General features: G+C 37.2%; 1 protein-coding gene across 1 annotated transcript in view; it reads left to right on the forward strand.

The window, feature by feature from the left end:
• The window catches only part of LOC111526632 (pregnancy zone protein-like), a 48,691-nt gene that overhangs the window by 19,266 nt on the left and 6,512 nt on the right, over positions 1 to 22,913 (forward strand). Inside the window, exons 14-26 of the mRNA XM_023192419.1 lie at positions 1,411 to 1,553; positions 4,443 to 4,592; positions 8,435 to 8,584; positions 8,809 to 8,949; positions 10,486 to 10,573; positions 13,330 to 13,465; positions 13,995 to 14,223; positions 14,728 to 14,854; positions 15,039 to 15,160; positions 15,378 to 15,429; positions 21,360 to 21,443; positions 21,973 to 22,149; positions 22,433 to 22,520. Coding sequence (XP_023048187.1) covers positions 1,411 to 1,553; positions 4,443 to 4,592; positions 8,435 to 8,584; positions 8,809 to 8,949; positions 10,486 to 10,573; positions 13,330 to 13,465; positions 13,995 to 14,223; positions 14,728 to 14,854; positions 15,039 to 15,160; positions 15,378 to 15,429; positions 21,360 to 21,443; positions 21,973 to 22,149; positions 22,433 to 22,520 — 1,687 coding nt within the window. The remainder of the gene's footprint in view (positions 1 to 1,410; positions 1,554 to 4,442; positions 4,593 to 8,434; positions 8,585 to 8,808; positions 8,950 to 10,485; positions 10,574 to 13,329; positions 13,466 to 13,994; positions 14,224 to 14,727; positions 14,855 to 15,038; positions 15,161 to 15,377; positions 15,430 to 21,359; positions 21,444 to 21,972; positions 22,150 to 22,432; positions 22,521 to 22,913) is intronic.

The raw sequence follows: 22,913 nt of genomic DNA on the forward strand, positions 1-22,913 counted from the left end.
CTTGTGATCCACCCGCCTCAGCCTCCCAAAGTGCTGGGATTACAGGCCTGAGCCACCACGCCCAGCCTAAAATACCTTTTTAATTAATTATGAATTTAAGTATGATTTAAAAATATTAATGTTTGTAATTTTTTGAGCTCCAGATTAGTCTCTTAATAAATTTCCTGTAACTCTACTTCTAGATGAAAACCTTTTTTTCATAGACTTTCTCCCAGTCTTTCTGAGCCGGAAAGAGGCTTCTAAGGTCATGATAAGGATGCAATACCCGCACTCTAAGACCCCACTCACCACAGGTTCTTCTTAGGTCTGTAACATCTCTTAGGTCTATATAATCTCTTACTGATTCTTTTCTTTCTGCTTGAAATAAAACACAAAATTTGAATACATTCATTCAAATACGAAACATTGATCTAAATTTCCATTTAATCCTTGATTTTATGTTATTGGACATTGTACTGATTTTTTTAGAGCAGGTAAGGTTGTCTCTAATAACATAAGAAAAAGTTACTGCCTAACCAAGCGATATCTTCAAAGTTTGTTTCTGCAGTGGAGTTTAAATCCTGTATGGATTGAGTCCTAAGGTGGTGGGATGGGGAGAAGAAGTGTCTCTCTCTTTAAGAAAAAATATACTTCATTTTATTTAATGACAGCTATGTAAATGGTTGTTTTGACTTTGTCTTTGACATTTCGGAAACTCAATGAAAAACTTAAGTACTCTAGTATAATAACCACTTTATTGCAGCTTCCTAATAAAATTAACGCCTGAAGTGTTTAACCCTGCTCCAGAATTCCACGTTCATTTGGCTTTCATCTTACTGTTTCAAATTTTGACTGTGCTGTTTCTCTGTATTTTCATGAAAGCTGCCCTCAAATCTTTTATAGATACAGGAAGGGTACAGTTTTTAAAGAATAATTTTATGCTACAAAGATCAAACTTAGAACATTTATGAAAAAAATCAAGAGGAAGGTTACATAAGCACTATGTAGTTCACACAGAGGACAACCACTAAGATGAACACACAGAATTCTGTTATAAAAATCAAAGGCTCACAAGGCTTTTTATGTGATTTGTGTCTGTATCCCTGCTATATTATAAATGACCTGAAGGAAAAGACTGTTGCCTTCTTTATGTTGCCCTTACACACATATGAATTATAACCAAAAGTGTCTAGACGTTCTCTTTCTTCTCTCTTGACTGCTTTCTGAATAATATTTTTCAATTTAGAAATAGAGACATGTATTAAATGTCTTTTTGCTTCTTAAGCAGAGGAAATGCAGGTCTTTTCTTACTTCAGTGTGCTCCAAATGTAAATAAAGTCCGTAGTTGGAAATGCCTTTTTAAAAAATAAAATTGATAATTCTGTTGCTACTGTATGATTCTGGACTTGTTCTTCTTTTTCAATTCTCCAGTGAAAGGGGTGTTTTCCTTCTCCTTTCGAGTGGAATCAGACTCTGCTCCTCGTGCTCATCTGCTTGTTTACACTGTTTTACCTAATGGAGAAATTGTTGCAGATGCCGACAAGCTTGAGATTGAAAACTGTTTTGCCAACAAGGTGAGTTGTTTTCTTTAAGGCTAGTCCTTTTATTCTTCTCCCATTGTGATATGTGGAAAAGAAGGTAATAAGGAAGATAGGCCTACGGTGCTCCTAAAACATTTCTCCCAACTACTTTTAAAGGCAGAGAGTGATGTCATACTGAGAGGTCTAGTGCTGACATCCAAAACAGGCAATCATAAACACAGTTTTTTAAAAGTCTCTTGTTTTGTTATAAAATTCATATGAATTTCAAAATCAAGTCATCTATAAACCTTTAATAGTTTTAATTTTAAAATCTTTTGTTGCTAATATTTTCAATTAAAAATGATGCCTCATAAGGCTGTGCCAGTTGTACCCCATCATACACTGGCACACTTCCATGTATCGCTACAGACACCAGTCAGTTGTCATGAGTTTGAACTCAGCTTGATAATATATAACAGCTGAGAAACAGCCTGGACACTCTAAAAATAATGATAGCACAAAAATTTAACATAGGTTCAAATGGCATATTTTTTATTTAATGAATGCAGAGCTGCCATGTGAAGCTCACTGAGATACAAGTATGCTTTATTCCAACAGAATTTGGTGTTGTTTATCTGATTTTCACTACTCTGGCAGCATAATCCTAACGTTAGCAATCAGATAAGAGCTGCCTGCTTCAAATGCCTGTTTTCAAATAAACCTGGAAGGATTTTTTTTTTTTTTTTTTTTTTAACATGGGCTTTGTGGAGATTAAAACAAAATGTGCTTATAGCAAGTGAACGTTTCTGCCCTGAGACCTATATTTAGGCTATCTTGTTTTAAATATACAGTGAAATAAGAAAAATACGCAGTGGATTCTGATGTAAACCTTTAATTCCACCTTACTGAAGAGTGCTATTAAACCTGGATGGTGTGTCCAAGAAGCATAGTGTCTGCTCTGTTTGCATTTCTGTGTGTTTCATACCCACTGGGAAGACACTCCTTCATGCTTCAGTACCTTTACTGTTAATGATGGGTAGTTAGTTGGTTGTTAAATCTCGGAGTGGCCAAGTTATGCTCCGGCTTTCAGCACATCTTATTCGTTCTAGCAGTGGGGTCTCTTTCGGGTGGGTCAGTACCCTCTCACACTCTGGAAATGAGAGAAGTATTATAAAACAGAATTGGCAGAAAAGTGACTTTCTCCCTGGACTCCAGTCTGGAAAACACTTCTGATTTTGCAAAGCATATGACAGTCCCTGTGCAACAGTATACAACTTCACCATAGAATCAAAAGCCCATCGACATTACATTCAATCACTTCATGTTAAATACCTTTTAAATCATCATTGATCGGAACTGAAGATCAGCTGTAAAAAATAATATGAACAAAGATTCATAAGAAGATTCACAAGAAAGTTGACTACCACAAAAATTAGAAAAACAGTAGATCTATTAAAATTACAAATTAAGCACCCTAAAAATGAGACATCTTGGCGGGATGGTGAGCAAATAAATAGTGCACTGAGGATGTGAGGAGCGATCCCAAGTCAGACATGCATCCTTGCAAAATGATACGTTTAAAAATTTTTTCGATCTTTGCTGAAACAGAGAAAAATAGTTTTCTATTCAAACTTCATATACTTATTTCTTCACTTAAAAACAACAGATTTAGTGTACATATTAAATATTATGTAATAGTTGGAATCATGTGTTATACTCAACTGGATATAATTATTCCTTAAGAATAACATTGGCAATAATTAATATAATATATGAGGTACAGATTGCTTTGAAATATGCCTTAAAGTTACATTTCATACCAGTAAAACATTTTCTATTTTCTAACATGTCCACTTCTTGTTAATAGTGTTTTTAGTTTATTATAATCCCAAATTACTTGCTCTTTTGACATGGACAGTCACTAACATATTTTAATGAACTTAAATTTTCTAAAAATAACAAATATATTTCAAAGAGATTCTCCATAAGCAATGTTTTCATAGTATATTGAATTAGAAAGATGAATACTACTGCATCTTGAAGATAAATAGTCACTGATTTTTTTCATATATGTCTTCTGATAAGTGATTCCAAACTGCTATATTAATTCAGTAGACCACAAAGCTGGATTGTCATAGTGAAATTTAGCAACCTAAGTCAGATGTTATTTAGCTAAGCATATTGATATTTCATTCCAGTACAAATCAGTTTTCAGTCCAAGAGTCGAGGAAGTTACCTGATGCTACTACTGTGTAACTCAGATTCTACTCAAGAAATGTCTATATCAACAGAAGGAACTAATAGATTTACTCGCCAATTAATTTTTTTGGCCAAAGTGGAATCAAATTCTTGGGAAAATTCTGCACAATTTCCTGCTGTTCTTTATTCACCATTGTGTAAATTGCCTGAACCAATGAACTCTTAGGCTGTATATTAGATATTTATTTTATTAAATGGACCAATAAATTCCCAATCATGATGCACAGTCCCACACTGCTTTAGAATTTCAGATGACTGAGACTGCCAACTGGAGGAGACTTCTGTTGACTGGTCTCAGGGGTGAAGTGTGATTTTCACATCACCATGCAAATTACACACAGTCATCACAAAAACTCTCACAGAGATAGGTCAGTGATACCAAGGTATGCATCTTTCTTGTACGTGTGTTTTCCATTCTATGCAGCGTTTTATTTCTATATGATTAAAGTCAATTTATATTTCACCAGTTATGTAAGGAATAGAAAACCTGAGTTAACTGGAATCACATTTCTAGGTTGTTCCAGAGACACTGAATTGGTAGTTCCTAGGCTGTTCTTAATCCTGCTCTAAGAGGAATAAAGAGAAAGGAAGTATAGAAAAGACTACTCTTAGCCTGGAGTAGAAGGAAGGCTGGTTACTATAATAATTATAAAAGTGTCTGATTTAATCACATCCTCTTTACAGGTAACTTTGAGATTCTCCTCAGCTCAGAGCCTGCCAGCCTCAAACACCCACCTGAAAGTGACAGCCACCCCCCTCTCCCTCTGTGCCCTCCGTGCTGTAGACCAGAGTGTGCTGCTAATGAAGCCTGAAGCTGAGCTCTCACCTCAATCTGTGAGTCCCACTCCAGCCTTGGAGATCATGAAATGCTCACATGATAAGATCATTTTTGGAAGTTAAAGTTCCAAAAATGTTTGCAAAAAACAAGTTCTTCAGAGTAAGAGGCATGGTGTAGTTCCACAACAAGCAGAAATTGCATAAAGTACTTTACATACTTTATCTCATTGTATTCTCTGTTATATTCTCATTGAGGGAGCAATCTTGCTTGCCAAAACAATCTGTGCTATGCCTGGCTCAGAATCTTTTTTTTTAATTTTTATTTTAAGTTCTGGGGTACATGTGCCAGATGTATAGGTTTGTTACATAGGTAAATATTTGCCATGGTGATTTGCTGCACAGATCAACCCATCACCTAGGTATTAAGCCCAGCATCCATTAGCTATTCTTCCTGATGCTGTCCGTCCCCCTGCCCCCGCCCCAACCGGCCCCAGTGTGTGTTGTTCCATGCCATGTATTCATGTGTTCTCAGCATTCAGCTCCCACTTATAAGTGAGAACATTCAGTGTTTGATTTTCCGTTCCAGTGTTAGTTTGCTGAGGATAACTGCTTCCAGCTCCATCCATGTCCCTGCAAAGAACAAGATCTCATTTTTTATGGCTGCATAGTATTCCATGGCATATATGTACCTCATTGTCTTTATCCAGTCTATCACTGATGGGCATTTAGGTTGATTCCATGTCTTTGCTATTGTGAATAGTGCTGCAATGAACATTTATAATAGAATGATTTCTATTCCTTTGGGTATATACCCAGTAATGAGATTGCTGGATCAAATGGTATTTCTGCTTCTAGATCTTTGAGGAATCGCCACACTGTCTTCCACAGTGGTTGAACTAATTTGCGTTCCCACTAACTTTGTAAAAGTGTGCCTTTTTCTCTCCAACCTCACCCCCACCTGTTGTTTCTTGCCTTTTTAATAAACACCATTCTGACTGGTGTGAGATGGTGAAAGACTGTTATGATTTCAGTTCTTCTCATCACCACATAGCACTTACTCTAAAACTGATCACATAATTGGAAGTAAAACCTTCCTCAGCAAATGCAAAAGAACTGAAATAATAACAAACAGTCTCTCAGACCACAGCGCAATCAAATTAGAACTCAAGATTAAGAAACTCACTCAAAACCACACAATTACATGCAAATTGAATAATCTGCTCCTGAATGACTCCTGGGTAAATAATGAAATTAAGGCAGAAACAAAGAAGTTTTTTGATGGAGAGTTCTGTAGATATCTATCAGGTCCACTTGATCTAGAGCTGAGTTCAGGTACTGAATATCTTTGTTAATTTTCTGTCTTGATGATCTGTCTAATATTGTCAGTGGAGTGTTAAACTCTCCCATATTATTGTGTGGGAGTCTAAGTCTCTTCGTAATTCTCTAAGAACTTGCTTTATGAAACTGGGTGCTCCTGTATTGGGTGCATATATATATTTAGGTAGTTAGCTCTTCTTGTTGAATTGATCCCTTTACCATTATGTAATGCCCTTCTTTGTCTTTTTTCATCTTTGTTGGTTTAAAGTTTGTTTTTTTAGAAACTAGGATTACGACCTCTTTTTTTTCTGTTTTCTCTTTGTTTGGTAAATTTTCCACCACTCCTTTATTTTTAGCCTATGTGTGTCTTTGCACATGAGATGGGTCTCTTGAAGACACATACTGATAGCTCTTGACTCTATCGCCTTGCCTAGCACAGAATCTTACGTACAATAGATGATTGATACATTTTTAATGAGTAAATAAATAATAATTATTTGAGAAGGGTATTATTACTTTAATATTATGAATGAAGAAAACACAACTAGGATATATTAAAAATAAGGTTAGCGTTTCTACAGGAAAGTGAACAAAATAACAAACTGGTAGGTTAAATTGTTCCAATAATAAACATTCCCTGAGCATATGACCTATTCCACTTGAGAAATAAGGCAACAATAAGAAATTGATGATAAAAACAATGCATTTTAAAGGAGGAATTCAATTCTAATTTCTTTTCTTTTAAATCCACTTCCTAACCCACCACTAATATAATTTCAAGAAATTATGCAAAAATTTTATGCTTTTCTTAAACTCCAGACACTCACTCACTGGTTTTAAGTGTGGACAAAAGAGAGTTTCCGTTCGATGTTGTCTTTAAAAATGTCTCTTGCAATGAAGCAATTTCAGAATAGCCCTATATTTTATTGGCTTCATGGTTCACTTATTTATTTAAGAAATATTTACTGCATCTTGACTATAAGATGGACTTTGTTTTGAGACCAGGATTATTAATGATGGACAATCCAGATTTGGTCTTTTAAAATTTTGATTTATAACCTTGTGAGATATAAAAACAAATAAGCAAGCAACAAAAACATATAAATATATAATTCCAGATTTTTATAAATACTATGAAAAGAATAAACAGAGTATTGATATCAAGAATAAAGGTGCTGAGAAATTTTTGAAATAGTTGAGCAATTTTGAAATTTTTACATTGGAGAATAGTGGAGAGGCCAGAGCAAGTTTACAAAAAACTGGAAGCAGCATGCCAAAGATTTTGAGTCAGAATGAATTTGGAGTGTACTGAAAAGGAAAAGGTAATCACCTAATATGTAACAGTGAGAGGGGAGGATGACAGAGGCTGCAGCTAGGATGAAAAACTAGGAAGATCATGGCAGGCTCTGTTTACTTGGTGTGGAGTTGGGAGGTGATAGTAAATGCAATGGTAAATCAGTGAGGAAATTTACATAGGAGAGTGGACAATTGAGATGAATCTACTAAAAAGATCATATTTGCTGCTAAGAGTCTGGGAGCAAGAATGAAAGCACAAGAACAGTTACCAAGTTATTACAGTAGCACAGATGACAAGTGACAGAAGCCACATTAGAAGGTCTGCAGGTGTGGGGCCGGGCGCGGTGGCTCACGCCTGTAATCCCAGCACTTTGGGAGGCCGAGACGGGTGGATTGCGAGGTCAGGAGATGGAGACCATCCTGGCTAACACGGCGAAACCCCATCTCTACTAAAAAATACAAAAAACTAGCCGGGCGAGTTGGCGGGCGCCTGTAGTCCCAGCTACTCGGGAGGCTGAGACAGGAGAATGGCGTAAACCCGGGAGGCGGAGCTTGCAGTGAGCTGGGGAGAATGGCGTAAACCCGGGAGGCGGAGCTTGCAGTGAGCTGAGATCCGGCCACTGCACTCCAGCCAGGCGACAGAGTGAGACTCCGTCTCAAAATCTCAAAAAAAAAAAAGAAGGTCTGCAGGTGTGTTTAATGGTCTGAATACTGTATACTTGAGCAGGTGGCCTTACACTAGGCTCTGGGCAAAACCAAAGTGGAATTGAATTGTTTCTCAGTTGTCGCTGCACCTCGATTTTTCTCAAGCTAAACTTGGTCTTAATATGGTAGACTAAAAAGAAAACTTGATACAGCCTTAATCATATGAAATGGAAAAAGGAAATGCATCAAGTATTGACGGGGATTATTTTAAGTGAGAGGGCTGTAAGTGGTTTTTCTTTTTTCATTACTTGTCTCTGACGTCCATATTTTCTACTTTCTTTTACAAGTAGGCATTTTTTTTCTGGGAAATAGAGACTGTTTTATTTTTACTCAACCAAAATGAATTTTGAGATTTTGATCAATTCATTTCATCACTCTATATATTACTTTCTTTTGCACAACAAAAGAATTAGAATACATTACCTTTGATATCACTCAATAATTCTCTGTGTTGCTTTTCATAATGTAAGCATGGGCATGTTAAATAAACACCATAATCTTTTAAATCGCCTGTGGGACATTATCACATTTTAAAATTTGTTTAAAAGAAAGAGATTTTCTTTGTTCTCTCAATGTTGCAGGTCTATAACTTGCTACCAGTGAAGAGTCCGTTTACCTTTAGAGTTGGAGGTCCTGCGGATGAATATGATGAAAAATGCAGCATTGCAAAAGGTACAACTCACAGAGGAAAGCAAGTCCTGGAGGGCGATGACATTTACCGTACCTTCATGGTAATTATTTTTTCCTAAAGCATAACAAAAATTGATTTCTACGTCTCTGTTTAGATGGAGAAACAATGGACTTCTAAGCTCTAGGATCTTTTCTCCCCTCCCTCTAACAGAATGATAACTAACAGAAAAATATTGAAATCTCAGAGACAGAGAACTTTGTGGACATATAGATGTTCACACATGAATTTTTCTGCCACCTGAAACAGCAAGTGGTTTACTTTTAGGCCGCAATCCTTAACCAAATGGATCCCAAAGCTGCTTACCACCATCATATTCCGCTCTCAGTCAGTGACTCTTGGGGATTCCAATATGTGAGAAAACCAAAACACAATATTTTCCACAACGTGTCTGACACTCTTGAAAAGGTGAGCACCTTGTTGGCGGCCACCATCTCAGTCATTTGCACAATAAACACTTGCTCAATGAGGCCAGGCGCTGTGGCTCACGCCTGTAAGCCTTTGGGAGGCCGAGGCAGGCAGATCATGAGGTCAGGAGATCAAGACCACCCTGGCTAACACGGTGAAACTCCGTCTCTACTAAAAATACAAAAAAAGTTATCCGGGCGCGATGGTGGGCGCCTGTAGTCCCAGGTACTTGGGAGACCGAGGCAGGAGAATGGCGTGAAACCGGGAGGTGGAGCTTGCAGTGAGCCAAGATTGCACCACTGCACTCCAGCCTGGGCGACAGAGTGAAAGTCCATCTCAGAAAAAAAACAAAAAACAAAAAAGCTTGTTGAATGAATACAGGATTAAATACATAAAGTGCAAAACTTTAGTCCTCACAGGGCAATAAAATTCCAGGAAAACTTAAAGTTGTCTTTCATTAAGAAAAGACTAACAAAACTTGTATTAGAAATGTCAAGATGTCTTAAAAATGTAATTATTTAGTATTAACTGAGCAGAATTATTCAGGTTGTGAAATTAAATCTTATCACTATCAAAAAGCACTAAAGACTTTCATTACACCATCAAGAAAATATGTCATTCATCTGATAGAGGCCTACAGCTTAGCTGAAAGCCATTTAAATCTCTCTCTTCTGGACCTCCTGGAATAATAAATCAGATGGTAGAAGGATGAAAAGAATACTTCTTGCTTTATTAACTAGCTGTTTAATCTCTAAACATTTATTTCTGGTTTATTTCTTTCTGTTGCGTACGCAACCCCCATTGACAACTGTGCTCAAGAGTCCCACAGTTTCCCAAATACTCTGAGATAAAATAGCAAATAATATTTGTCTGTGACTAATGTTGAAGAAGGGGGAAGATGGAAACAGGTGGACGGTAGACAACTGTGGGCATCTGAATGTGGGTTTTAGATGCAGACATTTGAGACAATTAAAAGAAACTGATAAAAAAGAGGAAAGGACCACAGAAATGAGTTAAGCACAGATATTCAGGAAAAGCCATATCTTTTGGTAAAACATAAACAAAACAGAGTTTACTAAGATTGTAAAGAACAACGTCCAATATGCAAACCTTCCATTTAAAATGACAAGAAATAAGCAAAAAAAATTCTCTCTGCAACAAAGCCATAAGGAGAGCTCTCTATATGCATACATAGACATGGATATTTGTTTCATGCGGAAAAATAAGTCTAAAATACTCAGTTTTAAGGATGCAAAAAAAAAATTAAGGAGCATTAGAGCATACCAGACAATATTTAGAAATAAGAATCAGAAACAGGTTTGAATTCCCACTCCTGTTCACTCAATACTTAATGAACTTGACTTTCTATGACTCTGTTTTCATATTTATAAATAGCTCTCCTCATTATGTGTAATTTTCATGATGAGCCTATGAGCTATATGTAACATAATAATGAAAGTACAATACAAATTCAAGAAATTACTTACAGTCTCAAGATTGGATTGCCACTATACTTTAACAATTAATTTTTTTCAGGCCATAGGATTAGACATTTTTACCAACTCAAAATTCCATAAGCCACCTTTGTGTTTACCACGAAGATTGCGTGCCAGCATAATAGGAGGTAAGGGTGTGATTTATTTGTCTGACAGAATAGAAGAAAAAGTGTGCTTTGTTGGGTTGGTTTAAGGTGAAAAGCTATTTTTCTAAGTATTGGATCTTGAGACTGCAGCAACTTCTTGGTAAGTTAGCCCCAAATAATATTTTTTCCTCAAATAGAGGATTTTTAAGCAACTGTTGTTATTTTCTCTTTGACATTAAAATCAACTACCTTTTTGTTTTTGCTTTTAATAGTCTTGCCATTTTAGATCTTCCTTATCCATGGTGGATTCGATACCTGAATTAGTCAGAATTAGATTAAATGGCAGTAACAAACTCCCACATCTCAGTGAGTAAGCATGTAATAGTTTGGTTTTTGCTCATACAAAATCTACTTGTGAGTTCAGACGCTCTCCAGAACAGCTCCATGCCAAACAGTGAGTCAGACAGAACCATCTACTTTCCTCTGGTGACTCTGCCATCGCCAACTTGGCTTTCAGGGTCATACCTATGGGGAAGGAGGTTGCATTTGACTCTTAAAGCCAGGAGTAGGAATGGTTTACATCACTTCCACCCATGTTCCTGCCCTAAATGCAAAAGAGGCTGAGAAATGGGAAGGCTCATGTGCATATTAACTGTCTCTGTCATATGTTCTTATGGAAAGTGAAGTGATTTATGTAATATTGAGCAAAAAGAGAGTAATGTAACTTTTGGCAGATACACTACCTCTGCATAGTCTCTTTGTGTGTTTCAAGTATACCTGGAAATGAGGAAAAGTTGAAAAGGGCCTAACTCAAAATTCTTTTCTACTGCCATCAGACCTAGAGAAAATTTTCTCTGCATGCTTGAATGTCTACCCAATTTACTTTTTAATAAAAAATGAGGATGGCAGTAAAAAGTGTTAAAAAAAAAAAAAAGAATAAACACATTTTAATACAGCAGATTCATTGCCTGGGAAGGCAAGAAGTAATGTTCTAGTTGGAAACAAAGGAGTCATTAAGGATATTTCCTCCTAGAAAAAAAAAAAAAAAAAATCCTGTATAGTGAAAAAAGAACACTGTTTTAAGAACAAAGGGATAATTTTTCATCACACTCCTCTCTCCTATGACTATGTGACTTTGGATATTTGCAGACTCACTTAACTTAACTTTTAGAGGCTCAATTTCTTTGAAGTCAGAATGACAGCACCAAACTCACTGAGGTATTTTGATTGTAAAAGGGAAAAAAAATCATGATTCCTTTAATGGCATGTTTGTTTAAAAAAAAGAAACTGAAAAGCATGATTAACTCACTTTCATTTCACTAAGTGTGTATTTTCTTTTTAACCCTAAGAGAAAACAGATCAATGGAAACAAAGGTATGATTCAGAAAACATGAAAACTCACAGTACATCATTACACTCTAACCCCAAATATTCTATAATACTCTACGCAAATTTTTCTTTTGGTGTTTGTTGCTTATCCATTTTTTCCTTCTCATTTTCAGTTACATCACTTTAGTCTGTCTGTCATTATTTCATAGCTAGATTACTGAAAAACCATTCTAATTTATCTTCCTTGCCTCCAGCTTTTCTTTACCTCCATCTATCCCGCATGCCCTTAAACACTGCTTTTCTCAAGTCACTTATTTCTCAAACATAGTCACTACTTCCAGAATTCATAAGATTATTGCATTTAAGGTTTTAAAAGAGCACATTATTTTATATATATCATATATGTATTTATAATTATACACATTACACACATATATAATTATCTTAAGAAAGTGATGCCCCAGAGATCAGAAGATATATTATAGAATACTATCATAATAAAGATATTTAAGATAATATTAACAATATATTAAGATTATATATATCTTATATATATGTATATCTTCTGATCTCTGGAATATCAATTTCTTTTTTATCAAGCTAACTAACTCCCGCCTTAACAGACCTTATTTATTTGTCCTAGCCTTCATGATGTTTTATTATATATTACACCTTCTGTTTACATAATTTTGGGACACACATCCTGAAAATAGCCATTCTACTCTAGAGGGTAAATTTTTATTATCCCTGTGAAGCACCCTTCCACCTTTGTGTATATATTTGCACAGTCGTTTCCTGGGAATGCCTCCCCATTCTCCTCCGCCTCCCATCCATGAATGATCATCTTAGGTTCCGCTTTGGTTAAGTCTTTTCCAGCCTAACTAAAGTTGATTGTCTTTTCATTCCTGACTCCCCATTGTCTATACCACATACTCTACTGAATCCTGTTGCTTATTGTTTATATCTCCATATTAATTCAATGTTGAAACAAACAAACAAACAAAAAATCATTCCTGAAATCATCTTGCTTAACTAATATCCATTCCTCTTGTTTGATTCTCACTGCAAACAGAAGACATATGAACACAATTTCAGTGTAAAAGCAATATTTGATGTATTAAATTACTCTTTATCCTTCCCTTCACCAGCTGAATAATCATCCTAGAGAGAGCTACATTTGTTTTTTTTTTTTTAATCAACTTTTATTTTAGATTCAGGAGGTACATGTACAGGTCATTTGCTTTTATTTATAAAGAAAAGTATATTTAGCTCTAGATTCTGTTTGAAGAAAAAATAGGATTAGCCTTTCTATGGGAAAGTGAACAAAATAACAAGCTGATAGATTAAATTGTTCCAATAATAAACATTCCCTGAGCATATGACCTTATTCCACTTGAGAAATAAGGCAGCAATAAGAAATTGATTATAAAAAATGAGGTTCACACTGAGGCCTGTGTGTTGTCTTCCAGGACCAGGTCTGCGAGGCTTACCCCTAGGAGAAATAATGTACCCAATGGTCGAAGAAGAACCTCAGATATTGCAAGTGGAAGAGATAGTCCGGAAGTACTTCCCTGAGACCTGGATCTGGGATTTGGTAGTAGTCAAGTAAGTTGTGTGTTGCCTGGAATTTAGTTTAGGAAAGGGTTTGAATCCTGCTGTATGACTGACGTTATCCCGGATTCCTGATCCTTTTAGTTCTGTTCTGCTCTTTGCTGGTAAATATTTAGGTTTATAGTTCATTTCTCTCATAATTAAACAATGCTAATTTTTTTTCTAATTTGGTCTATAGATAAATAATAGAAAGTAGGATGCTACCAGCCCTCTTAAATAAAGGAAAGGGAAGGGGAGGGGAGGGAGATTGAAAGAAACAACAAAAGGAAGGAAAGAATGAAAGAAAAAAGGAAGAAAGGGAGGGACGGAAGGAGGGAGTAAGGGAGGTAGGGACAAAAAAACTTTAAGACCTTACCAGGAGCACCAACCCTTAGATCAAGTTTAGCATTTACCACACTAGGTTACTGAGTTATCATGTTCTAGGAACACCCATGGTTTGTGTTAAATAAATAAATAAATAAATAAATAAATAAATAAATAAAGAGAGATTTGCTCACACTCCTCTTCTCTGCTCCTTCACTAGCTCATCAGGTGTAAAAGACCTGGTGATGCAGGTCCCTGACACCATCACGGAGTGGAAGGCCAGCGCATTCTGCTTGTCTGGAACCACAGGGTTTGGCCTCTCTCCTGTCGTGTCTCTTCAAGCCTTCCAGCCTTTCTTCCTGGAACTCACCCTCCCTTATTCTGTGGTGCGAGGAGAAGCCTTCACACTCAAAGCCACTGTGTTTAACTACTTGTCCATTTGCATTCGGGTAAGGGCACTTCCCTGGAAGTGAATGAGAATAGAAGATAGTCACCATTCATTACCAGGTCTCCTAGGTAACCCAGGAAATCAGAACTGCATATGATATATCCTAATTTTGGAACAGATCTGGTACTAAGAGAAAAGGTAACTGACAGGTCCAAGGTGGTAAGGTTATATTCATTCAGGCTGCTACATCTGTGTATTCCTAAATTCAGACATTATGTCCACCCGATTGCTTCATGTTTTTCACTAAACACCTCTTTCTTCTGTTGGCACAAGGCTAAATCCTAAACACTTATCCTAACTCCTGTCAGTTTTTCCATTTTCTTGTTTCAAACACCTAAACTACAAAGTGTCTGATACAGCTGGCCATGTTTGCATAGCTTCTCAGTGCCTCTGGACTGACGGACGTTGTCCCTCAGTCCATTTACCTGATGCACAGAGCACCTTCCCCGGTATTCATCTTGTTCTGCGTCCCTTCATAAACTTGTGCTTGGGTATGGGGGGACAGGTCATTGTGCAGCTAGAAGTCTCTTCCGCTTTCCTGGCTGTCCCAACAGAGAAGAATGAAGAATCTCACTGTGTCTGTAGAAATGGGCGGAAAACCGTGTCCTGGACTGTGACTCCAAAGTCACTGGGTGAGTAGTAACGCTATTAGCAAATTCCACTCCGTGTGCTCAGATGATTTTTTTTCTACACTTTTTCTCCTCCTTTAATACTAATCAAGAGGAAGACAACCACTGGATACACTGGGGAAACTGAAAAAGAAGAAACTGTTCAATATAGAATCACCGTTTAACTCTTAAGAACTTTGTTCCTCAGGAAAGGTGAATTTCACAGCTACTGCAGAAGCCGTGCATTCTCAGGAAGTGTGTGACAATAAGTTGACTGACATCCCACCACTTGTGCAGAAGGACACTGTAGTCAAGCCCTTACTAGTTGAGGTATGTGAGTTTACTCTCTGTGAGTCTCAGAGCCCTTATTATTTCATACAGTGTTATCTAATATGCATCTGACAGGGACATTTAATTCCCAAGAATGTGGATAGATCTGCAATCCAATTTTTCACCAGCATTTTCTCCTTTGCTTTCAAGTGTTTAATTTTTCTTTTATACATTCAGTATTGCTTTACTTTTTTTTTTATTTTTTGTCAATATAAAGCCTGAAGGAATAGCAAAGGAGGAAGCTTTCAACACGCTGTTCTGTGCATCAGGTAAGTGTAATAAATAGAGAAAAATTTCATGTTAAGTGACTTGCCAGAGTATACAGTTGTGGAATGTCTTTTGGGGGCATGCTTTTCTCTAAGAGAGAGAGAGAGGAAAAAAAAAAAACTCTTACCCTCCTCAAAATCTAAGTACATTTGATGAAAAACATTTTCCTAATGAAAACCAGTTGGAATGAGCTTCAACTTTCTTAGGAAAATAAATAGAAAGTACTTTTCAGTTTAAAGTATTATTATTGTATTTTAAGAATAAAGAAATGGGCATAGAGAAATAAAAGTCTTGCTTAAAAGCTTAAAAGCTTTTGCCTAATAATAAGGACTAAGGCTGTTGACGTCAGGACAGGATTCTTTCTGATACATCTGTTTCTCAAATGTCTTTCTAAACCATGTTCAAAATGTTGAAATATCTGTGTGACACTAGTATGATTTACCATTCAATTAACAGTTTAAATGTACTCAGGTTTTTACTTAAACAAGTTATTTTAAGAGGAACTCCAGGTCACTAACTTGTATAGAAAACCAACATTTTACTAATATCATTAATATAACAATATAAAAATTACCACTATATTGAAAGAGAGGGGGAAAAGCTAACACTTTTTTAAGTTTATTTAAATTATCATTAAAAATGCAGCTCTGTGCCATCTATAATCATCTTGACGATAATGCTTAGTCTGCAGATCTCTCTTCTCTATGTGAAGATCCCTTGATAAAATCATCTAGTCAATGGCTTTAATAACAACTACGTACTTGTGTCCAAAAATATACAACTTGGATCCACACCTTTTTCCTGAACTCAAACTCATGTGTTCAACTGCCCACTCCTCTCCACTTACAGGCTTGTAGGTCTCATATGCGTATCAAAATTAGCAAGTTTAAAACTGAGTATCTGCTCTTCCTCACAAACCTGCTCCTCCCTCATTTCCTTCATCTCAGATGATGAAAAATCTGTTCTTCTACTTTGGAGTTCTTCTTTACTATGTTCTTTCCCTTATACTCCCTACCCAATCCATGCACAAATCTAGTCAATTCCACCTTCAAATTGTATCTGGAATCTACCCACTTCTCTCCATCTCTACTACTCTAGTCCTTTCTCTTGCAGGCTCTCAATAGCTTTCTAACTAGTCTCCTGATCATCTCTTCTTGTTCCCCTTCAGCGAGAGGGATCCTTTAAAGCATGTGTCAGATCGTGTATCTCGTCTTCTCTAACCCTTTCAGGAATCTCCCATATCCCCTCAAAGTTAAAGCGTAAGCTTTTAATGCACTTAGAACTCAGCTCTGCACCAAGTGGACCTAATAGACGTCTACAGAACTCTCCACCCCAAATCAACAGAATACATTCTTCTCAGCACCACGTCGCACGTAATCCAAAATTGGCCAAATAGTTGGAAGTAAAGCACTCCTCAGCAAATGTAAAAGAACAGAAATTATAACAAACTGTCTCTCAGACCACAGTGCAATCAAACTAGAACTCAGGATTAAGAAACTCACTCAAAACTGCTCAACTACATGGAAACTGAACAATCTGCTCCTGAATGACTGCTGAGCACATAACGAAAAGAAGGCAGAAATAAAGATGTTCTTTGAAACCATTGAGAACAAAGATACAACATACCAAAATCTCTGGGACACATTTAAAGCAGTGTGTAGAGGGAAATTTATAGCACTAACTGCCCACAAGAGAAAGCAGGAAGGATCTAAAATTGACACCCTAACATCACAATTAAAAGAACTAGAAAAGCAAGAGCAAACACATTTAAAAGCTAGCAGAAGGCAAGAAATAACTAAGATCAGAGCAGAACTGAAGGAGATAGAGATGCAAAAAACCCTTCAAAAAATCAATAAATCCGGGAGCTCGTTTTTTGAAAAGATCAACAAAGTTGATAGACTGCTAGCGAGACTAATAAAGAAGAAAAGAGAGAAGAATCAAATAGAAGCAATAAAAAATGATAAAGGGGATATCACCACCAACCTCACAGAAATACAAACTGTCATCAGAGGATACTATAAACACCTCTACGCAAATAAACTAGAAAACCTAGAAGAAATGGATAAATTCCTGGACACATACACTCTCCCAAGACTAAACCAGGAAGAAGTTGAATCCCTGAATAGACCAATAGCAGGCTCTGAAATTGAGGCAATAATTAATAGCCTACCAACTAAAAAAAAGTCCAGGACCAGACGGATTCACAGCCGAATTCTACCAGAGGTACAAGGAGGAGCTGGTACCATTCCTTCTGAAACTATTCCAATCAATAGAAACAGAAGGAATCCTCCCTAACTCATTTTATGAGGCCGACATCATCCTGATACCAAAGCCTGGCAGAGACACAACAAAAAAAGAGAATTTTAGACCAATATCCCTGATGAACATGGGTGCAAAAATCCTCAATAAAATACTGGCAAACCAAATCCGGCAGCACATCAAAAAGCTTATCCACCACGATCAAGTGGGCTTCATCCCTGGGATGCAAGACTGGTTCAACATACGCAAATCAATAAATGTAATCCAGCATATAAACGAACCAAAGACAAAAACCACATGATTATCGCAATAGATACAGAAAAAGCCTTTGACAAAATTCAACAGTCCTTCATGCTAAAAACTCTCAATAAAGTAGATATTGATGGAATGTATCTCAAAATAATAAGAGCTATTTATGACAAACCCACAGCCAATATCATACTAAATGGGCAAAAACTGGAAGCATTCCCTTTGAAAACTGGCACAACACAGGGAAGCCCTCTCTCACCACTCCTATTCAACATAGTGTTGGAAGTTCTGGCCAGGGCAATCAGGCAGGAGAAAGAAATAAAGAGTATTCAATTAGGAAAAGAAGAAGTCAAATTGTTTGCAGATGACATGATTGTATATTTAGAAAACCTCATCGTCTCAGCCCAAAATCTCCTTAAGCTCATAAGCAACTTCAGCAAATTCTCAGGATACAAAATCAATGTGCAAAAATCACAAGCATTCTTATACACCAATAACAGAAAAACAGAGCCAAATCATGAGTGAACTCCCATTCACAATTGGTACAAAGAGAATAAAATACTTGTGAATCCAGCTTACAAGGGATGTGAAGGACCTCTTCAAGGAGAACTACAAAACACTGCTTAATGAGATAAAAGAGGACACAAACAGGTGGAAGAACATTCCACGCTCATGGATAGGAAGAATCAATATTGTGAAAATGGTCATACTGCCCAAGGTAACTTGTAGATTCAATGCCATCCCCATCAAGCTACCAATGACTTTCTTCACAGAATTGGAAAAAACTACTTTAAAGTTCATATGGAACCAAAAAAGAGCCTGCATTGCCAAGACAATCCTAGGCCAAAAGAACAAAGCTGAAGGCATCATGCTACCTGACTTCAAACTATACTACAAGGCTACGGTAATCAAAACAGCATAGTACTTGTACCAAAACAGAGATATAGACCAATGGAACAGAACAGAGGCCTCAGAAATAATATCACACATCTACAACCATCTGATCTTTGACAAACCAGACAAAAACAAGAAACAGGGAAAGATTCTCTAATAAATGGTGCTGGGAAAACGGGCTAGTCATATGCAGAAAGCTGAAATTGGATCCCTTCCTTACATCTTATACAAAAATTAATTCAAGATGGATTAGAGACTTAAATGTTAGACCTAAAACCATAAAAACCCAAGAAGAAAACCTAGGTAATACCATTCAGGACATAGGCATGGGCAAGGACTTCATGTCTAAAACACCAAAAGTAATGACAACAAAAGCCAAAATTGACAAATGGGATCCGACTAAAGTAAAGAGCTTCTGCACAGCAAAAGAAACTACCAAACTACCACCAGAGTGAACAGGCAACCTACAGAATGGGAGAAAATTTTTGCAATCTACTCATCTGACAAAGGGCTAATATCCAGAACCTACAAAGAACTCAAACAAATTTACAAGAAAAAAACAAACAACCCCATAAAAAAGTGGGCAAAGGACATGAACAGACACTTTTCAAAAGAAGACATTTATGCAGCCAACAGACACATGAAAAAATGCTCATCATCACTCGCCATCAGAGAAACACAAACCAAAACCACAATGAGGTACCATCTCACACCAGTTAGAATGGTGATCATTAAAAAGTCAGGAAACAACAGGTGCTGGAGAGGATGTGGAGAAATAGGAACACTTTTACACTTTTGGTGGGACTGTAAATTAGTTCAACCATTGTGGTAGACAGTGTGGCAATTCCTCTAGGATCTAGAACGAGAAATACCACTTGACCCAGCCATTGCATTACTGGGTATATACCCAAAGGGTTATAAATCATGCTGCTATAAAGACACATGCACACGTATGTTTATTGCGGCACTATTCACAATAGCAAAGACTTGGAAGCAACCCAAATATCCATCAGGGACAGACTGGATTAAGAAAATGTGTCACATGTACACCATGGAATACTATGCACTCATAAAAAAGGATGAATTGGTGTCCTTTGTAGGGACATGGATGTAGCTGGAAACCATCATTCTCAGCAAACTATCACAAGGACAAAAAACCAAATACCACATGTTCTCACTCATAGGTGGGAATTGAACAACGAGATCACTTGTACACAGGGCAGGGAACATCACACACTGGGGCCTGTTGTGAGGTGGGGAGAGTGGGGAGGGATAGCATTAAGAGATATACCTAATGTAAATGACGAGTTAATGGGCGCAGCACACCAACATGGCAGATGTATACATATGTAAGAAACCTGCATGTTGTGCACATGTACCCTAGAACTTAAAGTATAATAAAAAATTAAAAAAAAAAAAAGAAACCCTTGCTACCCCATGACTTCACATCTTCCTAACCTCTCCTTCACTCACCCCATGCCGGCCACACTGACCTCCTTCTTCCTACTGGAATACATCCGGCATTCTTCAGTCTCTGGAGTCCTTTTACTTTTTGTACCTTTTTCCTGGAAGTGTCTTCCCCCAGGTTTGGAAGACACTGGCTCCTTGACTTACTTAGAGTCTCTGCTCACATAGGACTTTCTATCAATGAGCTTTTCCATAGGGAGCCCCCTCCCTACATCCTGCACTTCCTGATCTGCCTTGTTTTACTAGCTCACCATAGAAACGCTTACCCTGCTTTAATTTTCTCTATAGCACTTATCAACATCTAGCATACTAAATATACTCTTGCTTTTTTTTTTTATCTTACTCTTCCCCTAAAACTGAAATCTCCAGGAGGCCAGGAAATTTGTTTTGAAAGTTTCGGTATCATTGCACTTAGAACCTGGTACATAGTATACACTGAATACAAATCAATGGAATGAATGTAATTCTTGGAAAGCATTAACAGTAGCAGGAGTTAATATAAATCATGAAGAGAAGGAAATAAGTATACCATAAGTATATGCCTATAGAAAAAGCCATAGAAATTTAGCACAAATGTATATGATGAATATGAACTTCACAGAGATGAATCATAGCTTTAAGGGAATCTTGGACTGTATCAAAGAAATTATATAATAACCGAGCCAGGCATGGTGGCTCACACCTGTAATCTCAGCAATTTGGGAGATGGAGGCGGGCAAATCGCTTGAGATCAGAAGTTCAAGACCAGCCTGGCCAACTCTGTCTCTACAAAAAATACAGAAATTAGTCAGGCGTGGTGGTGCATGCCTGTAATCCCAGATATTTAGGTGACTCAGGCACAAGAATTGTTCGAACCCAGGAAGCAGAGGTTGCAGTGAGATCACGCCACTGCACTTTGGCCTGGGTGACAGAGGGAGACTCTGTCTCAAAAAAAACAAAACAAAACAAAACAAAAAAACAGTTACATAATGACCAAGGAAAATAAAAGGTTGGATTTAGATGATGTAGAGAAACACGATTCATAATTTCCCCTCCTTTATATGTGTTTGTCTTCTTCCATTAGATACTGGAGTACCTGAAAAGGTGTCACTGAATGTTCCTTCAAATGTGGTTGAAGGATCTCCCAGGGCAACATATTCAGTTTTGGGTGAGTCAGCCCAAGGGAAGCAGCTGTCTAGCGTATAATTCTAGTGCATGGGCCTCACCTTGCGTGATTGCTGAAGTCTCTGACAACAGACATTGGATTGAGAGAAAGCACTAAGGGTTACACTATGTTACAGTTGGAAAGGGGCTTGAATAGATGTGCTACATATTATGCCTTGATATATTCTAAAAAGAAAGAGTCACCTCTCTGTGCCCTCACCTTCTAGCAATTTACTAGGTGGTAGTGCTTCCAAGTCAGTTTGAAAATGGTTGTGGTTGAATTTTACGAGACATGTGGCCCACAAGAAAAGATAGATCACCTACCATTCAGTTTCTTCCCTGCTTTCTCCATCCTTAAACCATCACTTTATTTTCTCACTTTTTGTTTTTCTCCCTATTTCTTGTTTTTTTCACCTTTTTTAGTCTTCTTGTCCTTTCCTATATAGGTCATTTGACCTCTCAGTTAGCTAATAATCTATTTTCCTAGCCCAATACAAACCATATCTGATTTCTTTACAACTTTCATTCCACAGGTGATATACTAGGATCTGTAGTGCAAAACCTTCAGAACCTTCTCCAGATGCCCTATGGTTGTGGAGAGCAGAATATGGTCCTTTTTGTCCCAAACATTTATGTTCTAAACTATCTCAATGAGACACGACAGCTGACAGAGAAGATCAAGGCCAAAGCCACTAACTACCTCATCAGTGGTGAGAGATTACCTCAGAAGGAAAAGCCATACTCTCTTAAATATTTTTGGTGAACTAAAATCTCTTTCATTAAGTTTTGATAGTCATTGCTGTGATTTTCAATAAAATGTCCCAATATACAAGTAGAAAATTCAATAGTATCATCAAGCCTGTGATTGGGGATTGGGGGAGATTTTAACTAAATATTAGTTACCCTATGATCCCTAATAGCACTGAGAAAAAGGCTTAATAATCCTCCAGTGTCTTTGCCATTTCAATAAATCTATGAAAACTTCCTCTTCAGGGTACCAACGGCAATTGAATTACAAGCACAGAGATGGTTCCTACAGCACCTTTGGGGACAATGATGGTAGCAGTCAGGGAAACACGTGGTAAGATTATTTTTTCCCTATGCTCTCTGTAGATCCATGATATTTCAGGATTCTAGAAACAGCTACTCTCTAATATCTGGAGTTTTTTGTGGAAAATTGTTAATCTTTAAATAATGCATATGCTGTACGTATCATTCCTGCTGGGTAATCTCACGGTTTCATCTCTGAAAGCTTACCTGCTGCGATAACACAGCTGAAAATGGTGAAATAAGGATCTTCTAAATGGAAATGTAAAGCAGAAAATGTCACTCTTCACTCTATAAAATGACAGAGGAAGAAGCTCCCACACTGTGCATTAAAAAAGGAGAGGGTGGGAGGACAGAAGGAGACCGTGATGCAGTATTATGAGGACAAGTCATTCTGGAAATGCAGCTTTCATGGTGGGGGGGCTTG

This window comes from Piliocolobus tephrosceles, chromosome 10 (assembly GCF_002776525.5).
Source record: "Piliocolobus tephrosceles isolate RC106 chromosome 10, ASM277652v3, whole genome shotgun sequence".
NCBI lineage: Eukaryota > Metazoa > Chordata > Mammalia > Primates > Cercopithecidae > Piliocolobus > Piliocolobus tephrosceles.